General features: G+C 33.9%; 1 protein-coding gene across 1 annotated transcript in view; it reads left to right on the forward strand.

Moving 5' to 3' along the window:
* Nucleotides 1-16,025, forward strand: part of LOC150106679 (heat shock 70 kDa protein 4L-like) — a 371,849-nt gene that overhangs the window by 266,810 nt on the left and 89,014 nt on the right. The window contains exon 12 of the mRNA XM_090392631.1: nt 14,244-14,366. Within this exon, the coding sequence (XP_090248757.1) occupies nt 14,244-14,366 (123 nt within the window). The remainder of the gene's footprint in view (nt 1-14,243; nt 14,367-16,025) is intronic.

Genomic DNA, 16,025 nt, shown 5'->3' on the forward strand with positions numbered 1-16,025 from the left:
TTCTCCCTCCCTCTTTCTCTCTCTCTCTCTCTCTCTCTCCCTCCCTCCCCCTCCACTGTATCAGAATAACCACGGAAACCAGGAGACAAGACCTGCATGCAATAGTCCAGGTGAGGTCTTATCATGGCCTTGTAAAGAGGCAAAATGACATCCTTTTCTTTACATGTTAAAGTTCTTTTAGCATTACAATTATCTTTTGAGTTGTTTGCAATCTTTGCTACATGGCCCCCTGAACTTCAACTTGCTATCCGCTAACACTCTAAGATCCCTAGCCTGATCAGTTTCTTCTAACATAATCCCACCAATATAATATGACACTGGATATCTAATCAGACAAAAGTGCATAATCTTACATTTTTATTAACATTGAAATGGCAGCCATTTTCACATGCTCACTATTCCAGCTTTTTCAAATCATTCTGTAAGTACTGCATATTAGCAGCACTCTTAATTACCCTACTTATCTTTGCATCGTCAGCAGGCCAGTAATTGTTGTAACGGTTAGTCAGTAACTTTAACAAACCATGTAGATTGTAGTGTAGCTTGTTTCTCTGTATATAGTGTATATGCTCCAGAAGATGACCTTGATATGAAGGTTGAAACATCGAGTGTTGATCTTGGTTTATATTAAACTAAAGTTTTACTCGAACACAGTAGTTGTTTCCATAATTTTCCAAAATGTGTCATTAATATACAGATTGAATAACAGTGGACCAAGGACTGATCCTTGAGGCAACACGCTGGTTACCTTGAGTCTTGCAGATTCACCCTCCTTCCCCCCATACTCTTATCCATGCCATACTTTATAATCCAATCCCATATTTTCCAATTTATGCAACAGTCTTCCATGCTGTCAAAAGCCTTAGCAAAATCCAGAAGTATCATGGTGTATACATTCCCCTTGTCTAGTTCAACAGTAACATTATTATAAAATGTGAGCAAGTTGCTAAAACATGACCGTCCCTTAATAAACCCATGGTGTTTATTGGAAAGTAGAGATTCGTGCAAGTCCTAACCAGCTTTACCAAAATCTTCACCAATACCACTCCTCTGAGATACTGATCAGTCGATAGTTGGATACATTGGTCTTTGCACCACCCTTGTGCAAAGACCAATGTATCCAACATTACCATGCATCCTTTTCTCTTCCATTGAATCTTGCCTTTTCTGGACTCAAATGATATAACTAGGTCAAAGGAACAGCCAGTTCATTTGAACACTCTTTTAGATCTGTGGTGATATCCCATGAGTTCCTATTATGGAATTGTTATTCAGTTTGTGCAACAGCTCTAGTACTTCCTACTCATCCACATGAGTTTCCTCATATGTCAAGAAGTAGTGAGTTCAGTGTTGCATATACCAGGTTGATAGCTGTTAGTAAAATGGCTGCTCATTAGTTAAACAATCATTTCTGCATCGGTCCTCCACACACAGTCTGCATTCATTAGAATCATTCTTTCAAATTGATTCTTTTTTTTTACTTGCAGCATAATGATAGAATTCTTTTGGGTTGTCTTTAACCTGCAGGGCCTGTTTCTTTTCATACCCAGACTTAGCTTTCCATATAACATGTAATATGAAAGATTTTTTAAATGGCTCCATCCTCTTGGTTAACTACAGGGATAACTGGAGTGCAATCAATTCCAAGCACAATTACAAACAGAGAAGGCCAACTTAAATCAGTTAATTTAGATAATGCTAATTACCTGAGTACCAGTTAACTCCAGATTTGAGTTTCAGTTAGTCTCTTTTTTTTTTTTTTTTTACAGCTGCATGAGACATGAAAAAGGAAAAAGAATAGCTTTTGGCTACATGATTATATAAAAGAATTGAAGCCTTTTGTGTGTGTGTCAGTCTCATGCTATCCATCTGTCTTTTTTTTTTCTTCTAATATCATCAAACTCTCTTGCACCTCTGTACTACTCTAGGCCTTCGATTAATATCCTTTTACTTTTTCAAAGGTCAAAATCATTCTGGATAGTGGTATTTTCCATAATGTTTTTGCACTGTGGGATATCGAGGCAATTGATGTAAGTCAATGGTCTCTTTATACAAAGAATCTTCTCATGATGATAATTTATTCATAAACTTTATTTACTTACAATTGGGCAAAGCATTAAACAACAATGTAATTTCTTGACAAAAAATTTTTTGTGTACATTATTTGTTCTTTTTATTTAGAAGCATGCTCACTGATTCAGATGGCCATTATAAACACATGAAAAAGCTACATCATACTACTTACACTTATCCAGAAATGATTGCAATATTATTCCTTTTTCTAATTAAAGTGCAGAAAATTGAAGAGATAATTTGCAACATTATTTACCTTTGTGGTATCAAATAACATTAATTTATCAAATGATAATGCTTCTACTTTTATGAAAGATGGTTCTAAAGCCTCTTAATGATTTTTATCTTAAATGCAGAAAAAACAAAATTGTCTACGAGAATGATTACCATAAATATACCTAATTCTAAATTTTGATCTGTTACTGGTTACAGTTTTAATTTTCAGTTTTCATTACAAGTACTGAATTATGAAAGATTTTAATCGTCATTGTAAACTGTGAAAAGTACTTATGGACTATTTTAGAAGTATCTATAAAGAGACAAATTTTATTTCTCTGCTTGAATATATTCATGCAATACTTTATATATGCCGGTCAGTTATAAACTAAGAATGCCACTAGTTAAAACAGAACCATCAAATATTAATATAGCAGCTGTTTTTTTTATTGCTTTGATAAATTATTACTGTTTTCTTAATCAATATAAGGAAAATAATAAAATGCATTTCACTCTTTTACAGTCAAAAAGGTTGTAGACTTCATATTCTTTCAGAATAAAAATGCACTTAATTGTCAGATATTTAAAATTCACTTTCAGCTAAGTGTAAATTAAGTAGAATTATCAAAATAATAATAATAAGAAGAAGAATTCTGAGGTTACTTTTTCCAAGCAGGGCAATATTTATGTGATTACATAAATATCGCATCTGCTTGTATGGTTTTATTGCAATTTTGTACATGCATTCATGACCCCTTTTTTTTTTTTTTGAACAATAAAAAAAATCATATATTACAATATGGAAGCTTCTCTTAATTTCATTAATGACATTATGAGATAAAAGAACTAGAAATATAAAAAAAAATTATATAGTTTAGAGCTATATTGTAGGGAAATGCATGTTTCTTGCTTTCAGTAGCACTGGTTCTGTGATGCAGCTGTCTGACTGAATTAATACAAGGGATACCCAAAAATAACCGGAATTATTATTTTTTTTTTTAAATTTTACTAAACTTTATAATACCATATTATAGTCTCCTTCAAAGTACTCTTCATGTGAGTCAATGCACTTCTTCCATCTTTTCCACTGGTGGAAAGTTCTAGAACTGTTCAACTGGAATACTGCTTATGGCCTCCAGTGACTTTTCTTTCTCTTCATCCATATCACAAATCGCTGCCCTTTCATGGTTTTCTTTATCCATGGGAATAAAAAAAAAAGTCACACAGAGAGAGATCGGGTGAGGTTTTTTTTTTATTTTTATTTTATTTTATTATATTATCCTCTGTGATCAAACGAGGCACAAATTTAGTGGAATTGTTTCATTTGCAAATCTTCTGTTAAAATTCACTAGCACGAACTCCACGACAAATTCATCATTTTAGAAACTTGCTCAATGATCTTCAGTGATTTTCATTGATTGACTGGCAAACCTTTTTGATATTTTCATCATTTCTGCTTGTTGAAGGTCGGCCAGATTGTGGTTGGTCTTCAGCTGACATGTTAAAATTTTTGAAATACATTTTACCTAAAGCATCATCCTTAAAGACTTGCCAAAGCATAACAATAGTTTCAGCTGCAGTAAAAATTTCATGCACACTGTGATGTGCAGAAAACTGCACATCACAGTGTGCATGAAATTTTTCGTCATCATCATCATCATCATCATCAAATTCCTGCCATGTACCCTCAAGGGGTGTACAGGATATGACAGTACTACATGAAAAAATTACATCATTACTAACTTCCTATTTACAATTTTCCTCCAAATCAGTCTGTTACTTGTCAAGACTCCAACATTATCTGATCTTATATTTCTATCGTCTAAGGCACTTTGTACCGTATCAATCCACCTATATCTTGTCTTACTCTGGGTCGTTTTCCTGCCAACCTGGCAGAGAACACTTGTTTTGCTAATCTTTCCTCTCCTATTCTATTTAAGTGACCATACCACCTGAGATTAGCTCTGCTAACGCATTCCTGGATGCTGACAATGTCAAGTTCTTTCCTAATATCCTCATTTTTAATGTGATATTGCCATTGATGCCATGTGTTCATGCCTATAATCTTTCTCAGGACTCGCATATCTGCGGTCTCTAGTCTTTGGTCAAGTGTTTTACTTCTGACCCAGCTCTCAGATCCATAAGCTAAAACTGGTTTGAACACTGTCTTGTATACAGCTAATTTAGTGTTCCAACTAATTTCTCTCTTATTCCATATGAATTTATTCAATTGACTTCCCACTATACCAGCTTTGCTGATTCTGTTGTCTATTTCTATATTTAATTTACCATCTTCAGTAAAAATCGTGCCTAAGTAGCTGAAATGTTTTACTTGTTCCACAGGTTCTCCATTCACAACACAGTTGACATTTTCAATGATTCTGCCTATTTTCATTGTCTTTGTCTTTTTATTGCTGACCTTCATACCATATCTGTTACAACAGCTATTCAATTTAGTCAGAGAATCTTGCAGACTTGTAGCAGATTTATTTAGAAGTATAACATCATCTGCATAAAGCAAAGAGCTGACATTAACATCTCCAATTCTGATATCAGAGTTTAATACCACTTTCCTTCATAATGTGATCCATATAGATAATGAATAACAGAGGGGATAATGTACATCCTTGTCTCACACCAGATTTAACATTAAACCATCTTCCTGTACTTCCTTCAATTCTAACTGCTGACTTACAACTCAAATAAAGACTAAGTATTGCTTGATATAATGCCCCATTGACACCATATAACTGCAGCGTATTGAATAGCTTCTCTCTTGGCACCTTGTCATATGCCTTTTCCAAATTGACAAAACTTGAATACAGATCTTTGTTATATTCCTATGCTTTCTCGACTATTTGTCGTAAAGTGAAGATCTGATCCTGACAGCCTCTATTTGGCTTGAATCCAGCATGTTCTTCACCAAGCTTTTCTTCCACAATTCTTCTCAACCGTTTCTCAAGTACTTGCATAGATCTTGCCAGGAACACTCAATAAGGAAATACCTCTGTAATTCTCACATTCAGTTTTATTTCCCTTTTTATATATGGGTACTATGAGAGCTCTACTCCAATCATTGGGAATTCGTCCCTCTGTCCAGGCTTTCTGAACTATGCAGTGCAGCCACTGTAAGACTTTTATACCACCATACATCAGCATTTCTAGTCAAATATCATCTACTCCTGCTGCCTTTCCACATTTCAAGCCTTTGATGGCTTTTTCTACTTCAAGTATGGATATGTATTCCTGACTGCATGCCTGGTCAGTGTTTTTTATCACTGTGCTGTCATCACTGCTTGTTTCATTTAGCAGTTTTTCAAAGTAATTACTCCATACTTCAAGGATATCTTTTTCTCCTGTTTTCTTGTCACCTTTATCATCTCTAACTCCTTTTACAGCACTCTTTCCTCCATTCCTAAGCTTCTTCAACAACCTCCAGAACATTTTGCCACCTTCTTAATATTTATTTTCTATATTCTTGCCAAAGTCCTCCCATGACTTTTGTTTACCTAGTTTTACACACTGTTTAGCTTTCTTACATTTGTCTCTGTATTCTGTAAGAGTAAAAGCTAACTTATTTGCCAGGAACTTTTGATATGCTTTCTTCTTTTCCTTCACTGCCTCTTTAACTTCCTATGTCCAACAGGGAGTTCTGATTTTTTTTATCCTTGCACACAATACCTCACCACATGCCTCTCTGGCAGAATCAATCAATGTTTTCTTCAGAGTTTGCCACTGAATCTCCAAGGTTTGATTCCTGTTCTCAAACTCTTTCATTTCCTTTTCAATACTCTTTCTGTATTTTAGTCTGTAGTTCACATCTGAGAGCTGCTCAACTTTTATTTGCTTTAAAACTTTCTTACATGTTATTCTTTTCAATATGAAATTCAATTTTATCCTGCTCAAGACTAAATAGTGATCACTTCCAATTTCAAATCCTCTGTACACTCTGGTGTCCTGCACCAAGAAGAAACATCACTATCGACAATAACATAGTCAATGAGACTTTTCTTATTCCTAGCCTCTTCTCTGCATGTGAATTTGTGCACATTTTTATGTTGGAACATGGTGTTAGTAATAACCAATCCATGTCCTGAGCAGAAATCCAACAGATATTTGCCATTATTATTAGCTTTGCACTTTTCTCCAAATTTTCCCAAAATATTTTGGTATGTCTCACAATCATTTCCTACTCTGCTATTTAGATCCCCAACAAGGACCAACTTTTCCTTTTTCATTGTGTCAGTTGCTTTTTCTAAAGCGTCAAAAAATTCCTCCATTTCTACCTTAGTAGAACCTTCTGTGGGACCATAGGCACAAATAAGTCTCATTGTCCATTTCTCCATTCTCATATTTGCCCACATTACTCTACTTGAGACTTACTGCCATTCAAGAAGATTAGCCTCGTATTTTGTGTTGAATACTATGGCTACTCCTTCTTTTCCTTGATTGTCATTGCCTGAATATAACATTTTGTATTTATTGCTCAGAAAGATCTCACCAATTTTGGTCTTTTTTTGTTTCAGTCACCCCTATTATGTCGATCTGGTACTTATCTAATTCCTCAGCTAGCTCCATTTCTTTGCCATTCAGGCTTCTTACATTGATAGTACCGATCTTTAACTCTGGTGATGTTGAGTTGATGTTTATTTTCAGATTTGGTCCAGTAGCTGACTTTTCTCTGTTCGGCCTGGTTCCCTTTCGAAAACAACGGGGGCCTTGTTTAACCGGATGACGTCCCTGCCGGCATGACATTTTGTCATGTTGTACCATCATTTTTTTATTTTGGTTTAACCAATAAGAATACAATTTGGTCGGCTAAATCCCAAATTGACAGCCCATCCTCATTCGTTCAGTATCAAAGTAGATACCCAACAGGGTGCACCACGATTTCTTTCTCATTATTTATTTTAAAACATTGAGGAAGTTCTCAGAAGTTATTTTTTTTAAATGATTATTTATTATACTGTTATTATTATTAATTGGGTATTTCCATAAAAATCCAAAGACTTGCACCAGAGAAGAGTCTTTAGGCTCAATGGCCTTCTCAAACATTATTTACAACTCATCTATCATGCCTTTCATACATCTCTAAGTAAATAAATACTGTATGACATACAAGCAGTTTTAGTAAAATGGAAAAAATATTTTTTTCTGTCATACATCCTACAGTGTGCTCAAATCTCATCATTGGAGACTCAAACTAATTATTATTTATGCAACAACTACCATACTTCTCCTTAAACTGATTCACTGATTTTTTTCATTAAAACTAGCTTGATTTAAAAACATAATCACATATTAGGAAATTATATTTTCGTGAATGGAAAAAACTGTTATCCAGGGAAATGATTTAAAATGTATGTGCAACAAGTGCATGTTTAAGTGGCAGCTGTTTTTTTTTTTTTTTTTCAGCAAAACATTCTAGTTATCTTGCAGTTTACCTCATAAGTAAACTGCAGGATAATTAACACTACAGTTACAATCCAGCTTGTTCTTCACCAAGCTTTTCTTCCACAATTCTTCTCAACCGTTTCTCAAGTACTTGCTTAGATCTTGCCAGGAACACTCAGTAAGGAAATACCTCTGTAATTCTCACATTCAGTTTTAATAATGTAATTCTCACATTCAGCAATAAATAAAACTCCTTCTGCTTATCAGTCAGTAAAAGCAAAGTGTGGTGTGCATTGTTTAATTAATACTAAGACAGTTATAGGTAAGAATGGAATTAGAAGTTCGAGTTTTGATGAGACTGGTAAGCTGTATGTTCAAGGAGAATCACTGGAGATATAGCAGCAGCATATGAGAAAAATCCGATGGGCTCTAATTAAATGCTGTATTACATATACAACAAGCAGTTTTACTAAAGGAGAAAAAGACGTTTCTAAAACATGGTTAAATAGCAACTAAATGTTCTTTTATTGTAATTCAATATGCTAAAAACAGACAATTCTTGAAGTACACTCAATAGTTTTCGTTTGATAAATATGTAAAGTGACAAAATCAAGTTTATCAAAATATGTACTGCCTGAAATGAAGCAGGCTTTCTCCTTCTCCCTCTCTCCTCCTTTCTTTTTTTATGAAATCAAGGCAAAAGCAATGTTAAAAAGAGCTAATAAAAATAGAGACAATGTGCTATTTTAGTAATACATCGTAGTTGTATCTGAACAAAACAAAAAATAGTTTCCTCTCGATTTTAAGTAAAAAATCCATTGCTTGTGTTGTACTTTGTATTCAAACTCCCTGAGGCCACTGATGATGACCTGTAATTTTCAGGTCATCATCAGTTGGAATCATCACAACCTGTAATAAATTTAGTTTAATCCTTTATCCAAGTGTGAGCAAACAAAGTTTGCATTGGAAAATATCTTCTGGACTGAGGTAAGGTGGTGCAACTGTTCGGATTAAACTAAATTTATTATAGTCTAACCAAGTGTAAAATAAACTTCCAACATCTTTCTCTAAATCCAGAGTAATTTAATAATAAGGTGGTACACCCCGTTGGCAACTCATATAGGTAAATATGACCTCTCCATTACTTCTGCCTTAGTGTCACCACCTCTGGGTCTCTGCCTCTCACTGACGAGACCTTAATAAAGGTCGAAACCGGTCTGGGTAGTGGCCCTTCCCTCAATGCATAGCATTATACATGTCTGCAAGGAGATGTGCTTTGCATGGTGGGAGATATTGAGACAAGGAGTGATGAGAGCGTCCACCTTTGCTCCGAGTTGCCAACAGTTGCACCACCTTACCTCAGTCCTGAAGATATTTTCAGGTGCAAACTTTGTTTGCTCACACTTGGATAAAGGATTAAACTAAATTTATTATAGTCTAACCAAGTGCAAAATAAACTTTTAACATCACAACCTGGTTCATCAGGTTGAAATATGGAGATATTAAAATATATATTATTAACTCTTTTTCTTGTAAAAAGTAGGGAAAAAACTAGGAATTTTCAGTATGCTTTCTTCTTTTTGAGGACTTCTTTAACTTTGTATGTCCACCATAGCACTCTTAATTTTCTATCTTCCAGACAATTTCACCACACGCCTTGCTGGCTGAATTAATCAATGTTTCCTTCAGAGTTGCCACTGAGAATCCAAGGTTTGGTTCTTGTGTTTGAACTGCTTCATTCTTTTAAGTTAAGGGGGATAGTAAATCCCATATTATTTTACAGCTGGATATGAAACTCAGATCGAAAACTTCGAGTAACCTTTGCTCTGAGTTGCCCAGTGTTGTACTACCCAAGTGATGACTTATGCTTGGACTCACTGATAGTTCTTCGGCATGAAACTCTTAGATTTCGATCTCCGAGTTTTCGTATCCGGCTGTAAAATAATATGGGATTTACTATCCCCCTTAACTTAATGTATGTCGCTGAAAAAAAATAGCCTCTTGTTTCATTCTTTCTTCCATAATGTTTGTATAGTTGAGTCTACAGTTTACTTGTAAAAGCTGCTCAACTTTAATTCTTTTTAAAACTTTCTTACATACTTGTTCATACTTTTCAATGTGATATTCAGTTTTATCCTACTTAAAATAAGTGATGGTCACTTTCAATTTAAAATCGTCTGTACACTCTTGTATCCTGAACCAGCATGAAGATATCACTGTTTACAATAACATAGTCAATCAGGATTTTCTTATTTCTTGTGTCTTCTCTCCACATAAACTTGTGCACATCTTTATGTCGAAACATGGTGTTAGTAATGACTAGTCTATATCCTGAGCAGAAATCCAACAGATACTTGCCATTATTATTTGCCTTATCCTTTTCTCCAAATTTTTCCAAAACATTTCTATATCCTGGTGGGATTCACTTCCTACTCTGCTGTATAGATGTCCAAGTACCACTTTTTCCATTTTCTTGTCAGCTGCTTGCTCTTGTGACTGAAAACATTCCGCTACTTCTTCCTTTGGAGAACATTCTGTTGGACTATATTCACAAATAAGTTTTATTGTCCATTTTCTCAAAATGAGAAAATGGACAATAAAACTACATAGCTTTACTTGAAACTTCCTTCCAATCAAGAATTTTAACTTCGTGTTTCTTGTTGAATGATGTTGCTACTCCTTCCTTTCCCTTGATCATTATTGCCTGAATATAACATCCTGTACTTGTTATTTAGTAAGATCTCAGCTGTTTTTGTCTTCTTGATTTCAGTGATGAAAGATGATTCAAAGATGATTATGTTAACATGGTACTTTTCTAGTTCTTCTGTAAACTCAATTTACTTTCCATTAATACAACTTATATTGATGGTTGCTTACTTCAGTTTTTTTGACATGGGACTTTTTCTAGATGTTGAGTAGAAGTAGCTAATAATGTTACTTCTGTAAATCCATTACAAGCATTAATATTTTTTATCTAAATTGAATAAGTGCTGTAACAAATTTGGCAAAAAAAATAATAAAATAAATCAGCAGTAAAAAAATACATAATAAATAAAATAAAATAAATGGTGAAAACAGGTAGGAATATAGGAAACATGAGTTGCATTCTGAATCGAGAACCTATATTATAAGTAAAATGTTTCTGCCATTTGAGCTCAGTTTTTAATAAAGATGACAAATTGAATATTTGAAATAGATAGTAGATTAAACAAGACTAGTATGATAGGGAGCTAATTGAATAAACTTATATGGAATAAGATATTAACCAAAAATATTTAGTAACATTTTTTGCTTAATCTCTTTTTATCCAAAACTAGATATATCGTGTCTGAACCAATTTTTACTTATGGATGTCTTAGATGCCTCTAGTTTTAGATGAACAAATAGTTCATCTTAGACTAGAGGCCACAACAAGAGCTGTGAGATTTTTCTTCTAATTTTTAGGGAAGTGATGTAGATGACCTTAATGGCAGAATCTTTTTTTTTTTTTTTAAAATGAAGATATTAGTAAGAATTTAACATTGTTAGCATTAAAAATGAGTTAGCAGAGTTAATTTAACATGGTGTAGTTCTTAAACAGAATAGGAAAGGAAAAATTAGGAAAACTGGTTTTTGATGGCCAAAAAAAGGCCATTATTAGGCAGATTGATGCAGTTGAAACTGCTTAGAAGATCAAAATATGAGATTTGCTGTTCGAGTTCTAACATAACATAACAAATTGATCTGCAGGAAAATTGTTGATATGAAGTTGATAATAATGTAAGCTTACTCATGTACTATTTTATTATCTGTATGCCCCTGAGGATCAGAAATTTGATTATGATCTTTTGTGAAGGTCCTGTTAGGATGCTGGATGTTTAAATGCACTAAAAATGAATATAATGTCTCTGAGCCATGAGACCAAATAGCAGACTGCATTTGCATATTGCAACCAGACTACAAATTTGAATGTAAGCTGTGTTGAGTGCTTTGTTCTCAGAAGTGCTACTGTCTTTGAGTACTTTGTTTACAGAAAGTGATACTATCAATCAAAGGCGTGTGTCTCCAGTGATGACTTTGTAAACTCAGGTGTAATATCAGAGCTAATCATGTTTGAATTCTTAGGAATAATGAAATGAACAAATTTTATAGAAAGAAAGGGAGGGGAATTGCCTGTGAAGGGTAGTATTTTATTATTATTTTATTTTAACTGACTTGCAAGTTTTAAGTTGGATTTTCTATAGTATTAACTGTAAGCTTTAGCTTACAGTTGATACGAAGATATATATATATATATATATATATATATATATATATATATATTATATTATATAGTAATATATAATAAACGAAATGCCTTTAGCATCCCAAAATACCGATGTCATGACCTTTCCTGCTGTTGGAACCAACTTTGTCTTCGTCTTTGGTGCTGAACAACTGGCTTCTGCCCACTATTTTGACTGCTGTTTGGATTTTGGTGTGTAATGGTGAATCCAAGTCTCATCCATAGTAATAAATTGATGCACAAAATCAGTTTTATTCTTGTTAAAACGCTCCAAGCACTGTTCAGAGATTTTCATGCGAGTACATTTGCAATTCTTCATGCAAAATATATCCTATGCATTCTTTTCAAATGTCTATTAGTCTCAGCAATTTCACGCACTTTGACTCGCCAGTCATCAAATACCATATCGTGCGCTTGATCAATGATTTCTGGTGTTGTTACACTTTTTGGACGTCCTTCACGGCCACGTTTAAACTCGGCAGCCCATTTCTTAATTGTCAGAAACAAAGGAGAAGAGCGCCCATAAACTTTTATTAACTTCGAATGAATTTCTTTTGACGTTAAACCTTGTTTTGCAAAGAATTTTATAACCACACAATACTAAATTTTACCCATTTCGAGGGATACAGACAACACTTTTGCTTTAGACAGCTAACAAATCTCTGTATGCCAAGGTGTAACATCTTGCATTTCAGTATTAATTGGATCCTACTTGATAGAATGACTTGCAATTTCACATGGATGCTTATGACAGATGTACCAACTTAGGGGGAAAAAAGCATGCCGATAGTGTTGCCATCTATGGTTGAGGCTGAGAACTTTTCAGACCACCTTCGTACATGATATTCTTGAAATATCATGTATACAATACACTATAATATTGTATATACATTAAAATGTCTTGTTTGAATAGTCTATTCCTTTTGTTGTCAGAATTCAGTTGGTAATTCTTCATTGCTTATGATCTAATAATTTAAATAGTATTCTTTTATATGTTCAACACAATTCACTATCAGTAAGTTTAAAAACTTATCACTGCATCTGAGCCTAAGTATTAGTAATTAGTTTTACTAGCATAATTTTATTTTCTCAGTTTTTTAAATATAAATCATGAATTGTAGTTTTATAAAGAGGTAATGATCATCGTTCAGTCATGTATGAATATGAAAATATATACAGAAATGTTTATATAACATGGAGAATGCCCCTGCTGTTTAACTTATTTGTTAATGATACTTTGTGTGGATTGACTAGGGATAAAATGTTTGCCGATGCAAAGTTAGGTAGAAGTATCAGGAGTATTGCTGATGTTAATTTTCTACAGGAAGATTTGAATAGTCTTTTAGCTTGGACAGATTGGACAGGCTTATATCTGTTATATATGTAGACTTATATCTCTGTATGCCAAGGTGTAACATCTTGCATTTCAGTATTAATAAATGCATATACTGTATTGGTGGAGCTGTACTTCAAGAAGGGGATGATGAGATCTTGGGGTGATTGTAGACAGTGGACTAAGGCTTTTCTGAGGGCACATTACAAATATTGCAAACACTGTACATCGTATTGCTGCTATATTAAAAAGTACATTGACATGTAGGGATAAGGAGATGGTAGTGCCTCTATACAAGGCATTGGTCAGACCACGTATGGATTATTGTGCTCAGATTTGCTCACCTAGTTTCATTGTGATGTGGAAACACTAGAGGAGCCAAAGACGAATGACCAAAGTGATATCAATATTTTGGAGTGTTGGTTATGAATCGCATTTGAGGGAACGTGGATTACAGAGTGTGGTGGATGGGGGGGGGGGGGAGAAGATATGATAGAGATCTTCAAATTAGTTAAGGGATTCTACCAGATTAATACAGAAGGAATTATAAAAAGAGTGAATGTTAAGATGAGAAGAATGACAGGCCATCCCTGGAAATTGTATAAAGATATGGTGAAGGGAGTAAGGAGTAGATTTTTTATGTGAAGAGCTGTTGGTGAGTGGAATGCATTATGTAAGGAGTGTAAATAACTTCAAAGTTCATTATGATAGACATGTTGCTGGTCGAATGAGCCTCCCACAATGAGTCTATTGACTCCATGGAGATTACCAAAATAATAATAAGAAGAAATGACAACATGCCAAGTTGCTCTGTTTTGTGACAAATGGTAAATGTCAGATGGATAAATTTTTTTAAATTATAGCTTTGAACCAATAGCTTATGAGTTTTGCACTACATTCATTTCATATAATCCATAAATGTTATTTAAATTAAGTAATTTTATGCATATTTAAATATTTTAGGACTCTGAAAAAGGTCTGCCAGTTCAGAAAAAGCATAAAAAATTGATGTCAGTTGAACTCCCAGTTGAAGCTAAAGTTCCACAGTTAACACACAAAGAAATAATTGAGCTCACTGAAAGAGAGGTATGGTAATATATTTTATTCTGTGATTGCATAATTGTGACACTTTAAAAGTTTCATAATATATAGGAACTTTTTTCTTTAAATGCCCACTTTAATTTAATCATAGTTTGCTAATAGGAATTCAAGGTCAGGAATCACTGACTGCTGATAAAATTCATGAATTAGTTTATTTTATTTAAAATAAACTAATTACATGTGGTTTTATGAAAGTGCACAGTAATATAAATTTTAAGATAAAACATAGATTTAAAAAACTAATCTCACTATGCACCTCTTATTGTGATGCTCTGCACTGTAATGAAAATTCTTGACACCAAAATCCAGGAATATTCATTCTGAGCTTCTAAAATTGAGGGAACAGAATTTACTTCTAATGCATTTGCAAATATTTTCTCAGTAAATGGAAAATTATTATTATAAACTGAAAATCATTACAAAAAAGTATTATACCTTATTACTAACCTCATACTATATTATTACTATTATAGCTATATATAGTAACATACTCTTACTCATACTCATTATGACTGATTGTCTCTAAAAAAATCCACAAAAAAGGAAGAAAAAAAAATAATAATAATAATCGGCAGTCAACTAACTAGCAACAGAATATGACAAACATCAACCCTTGCTGAGAAGAGTTTTAGACGATGGAAATAAATGAGAATATAAGTAGCTACTAAATCATATTTCTTCAGAATTCTTGAAATTGTTTTGGACTGCCTACCAAGGAGAGACATACTTTACATCTTAGGGGACTTAAATGCAAAAGTAGGAAAGAGTATGAGATCGAGGCCTGAGTGTGGCATGTTTGGTCTGGGTGAATGTAATGCCAATGGTGAAAGATTGTTGGAATTTGCCCATGCTAACAGATTAGTTATTACCAATACCTGCTTTCAGAAACACTCACAATGGACCTATACTTGGATATCTAACATTGATAAGTCAAGACACCAGATTGATTATATCCTGGCTCTCCAGCAGTGGAAGACAAACATCTCTGATGTGCATACTTGTCCTGGAGCAGATTGTGGTATAGACCATCAGCTAGTAAGAACCAAAGTAAGATTTGGGCTCCAAAAACTTCCAGTTTTTGGAGCCCAAATCTTACAGTCAGGTACATCTCGTTAGACTGGATGTTAGAGTAATTTCTAGTGGATTCACATTAGAAACATCAACTCGGTTGGGTGATTTTTTGGAGACCAGTGAGGAGAACTCACCAAAAATGCTTTGGGAAGGAGTCAAGGTGATAATACAGGATACAGTCAAGAAGAATCTTGACCCCGATAAGAAGACGAGACCTTTCTATATCAGATTCGACATGGAAACTAATCAAAAGAAGGTGGTTGAAAAAACAAAGAGACACAGGGACTGAAGAATATAATAGATTACATAGAAAAGTCAGAAGAGCCATCAAGCAGGTCAAGGAAAAATTTTATACTAATAAATGTGAATAGATAGAGTTCCAGATGAGGAGGCACAATTATAAAAGCATGTTTTATTTAGTTTGTGACCTAAAGCACAAGTTTAAGTCCAAATTGAATGTCATCAAAGACAGAAATGGAGCATTACTAACAGAAGAATTGGAAATCAAAAACACATGGAAAGAATACTGTGAGGAACCGTACCATAGAGTGAAAAAAGAAATTTTGGAGGACC

This window comes from Typopeltis vanoorti, chromosome 5 (assembly GCF_054136105.1).
Source record: "Typopeltis vanoorti isolate ZY-2024b chromosome 5, IOZ_Tvanoo_1.0, whole genome shotgun sequence".
In the NCBI taxonomy this organism is placed as follows: Eukaryota; Metazoa; Arthropoda; class Arachnida; order Uropygi; family Thelyphonidae; genus Typopeltis; species Typopeltis vanoorti.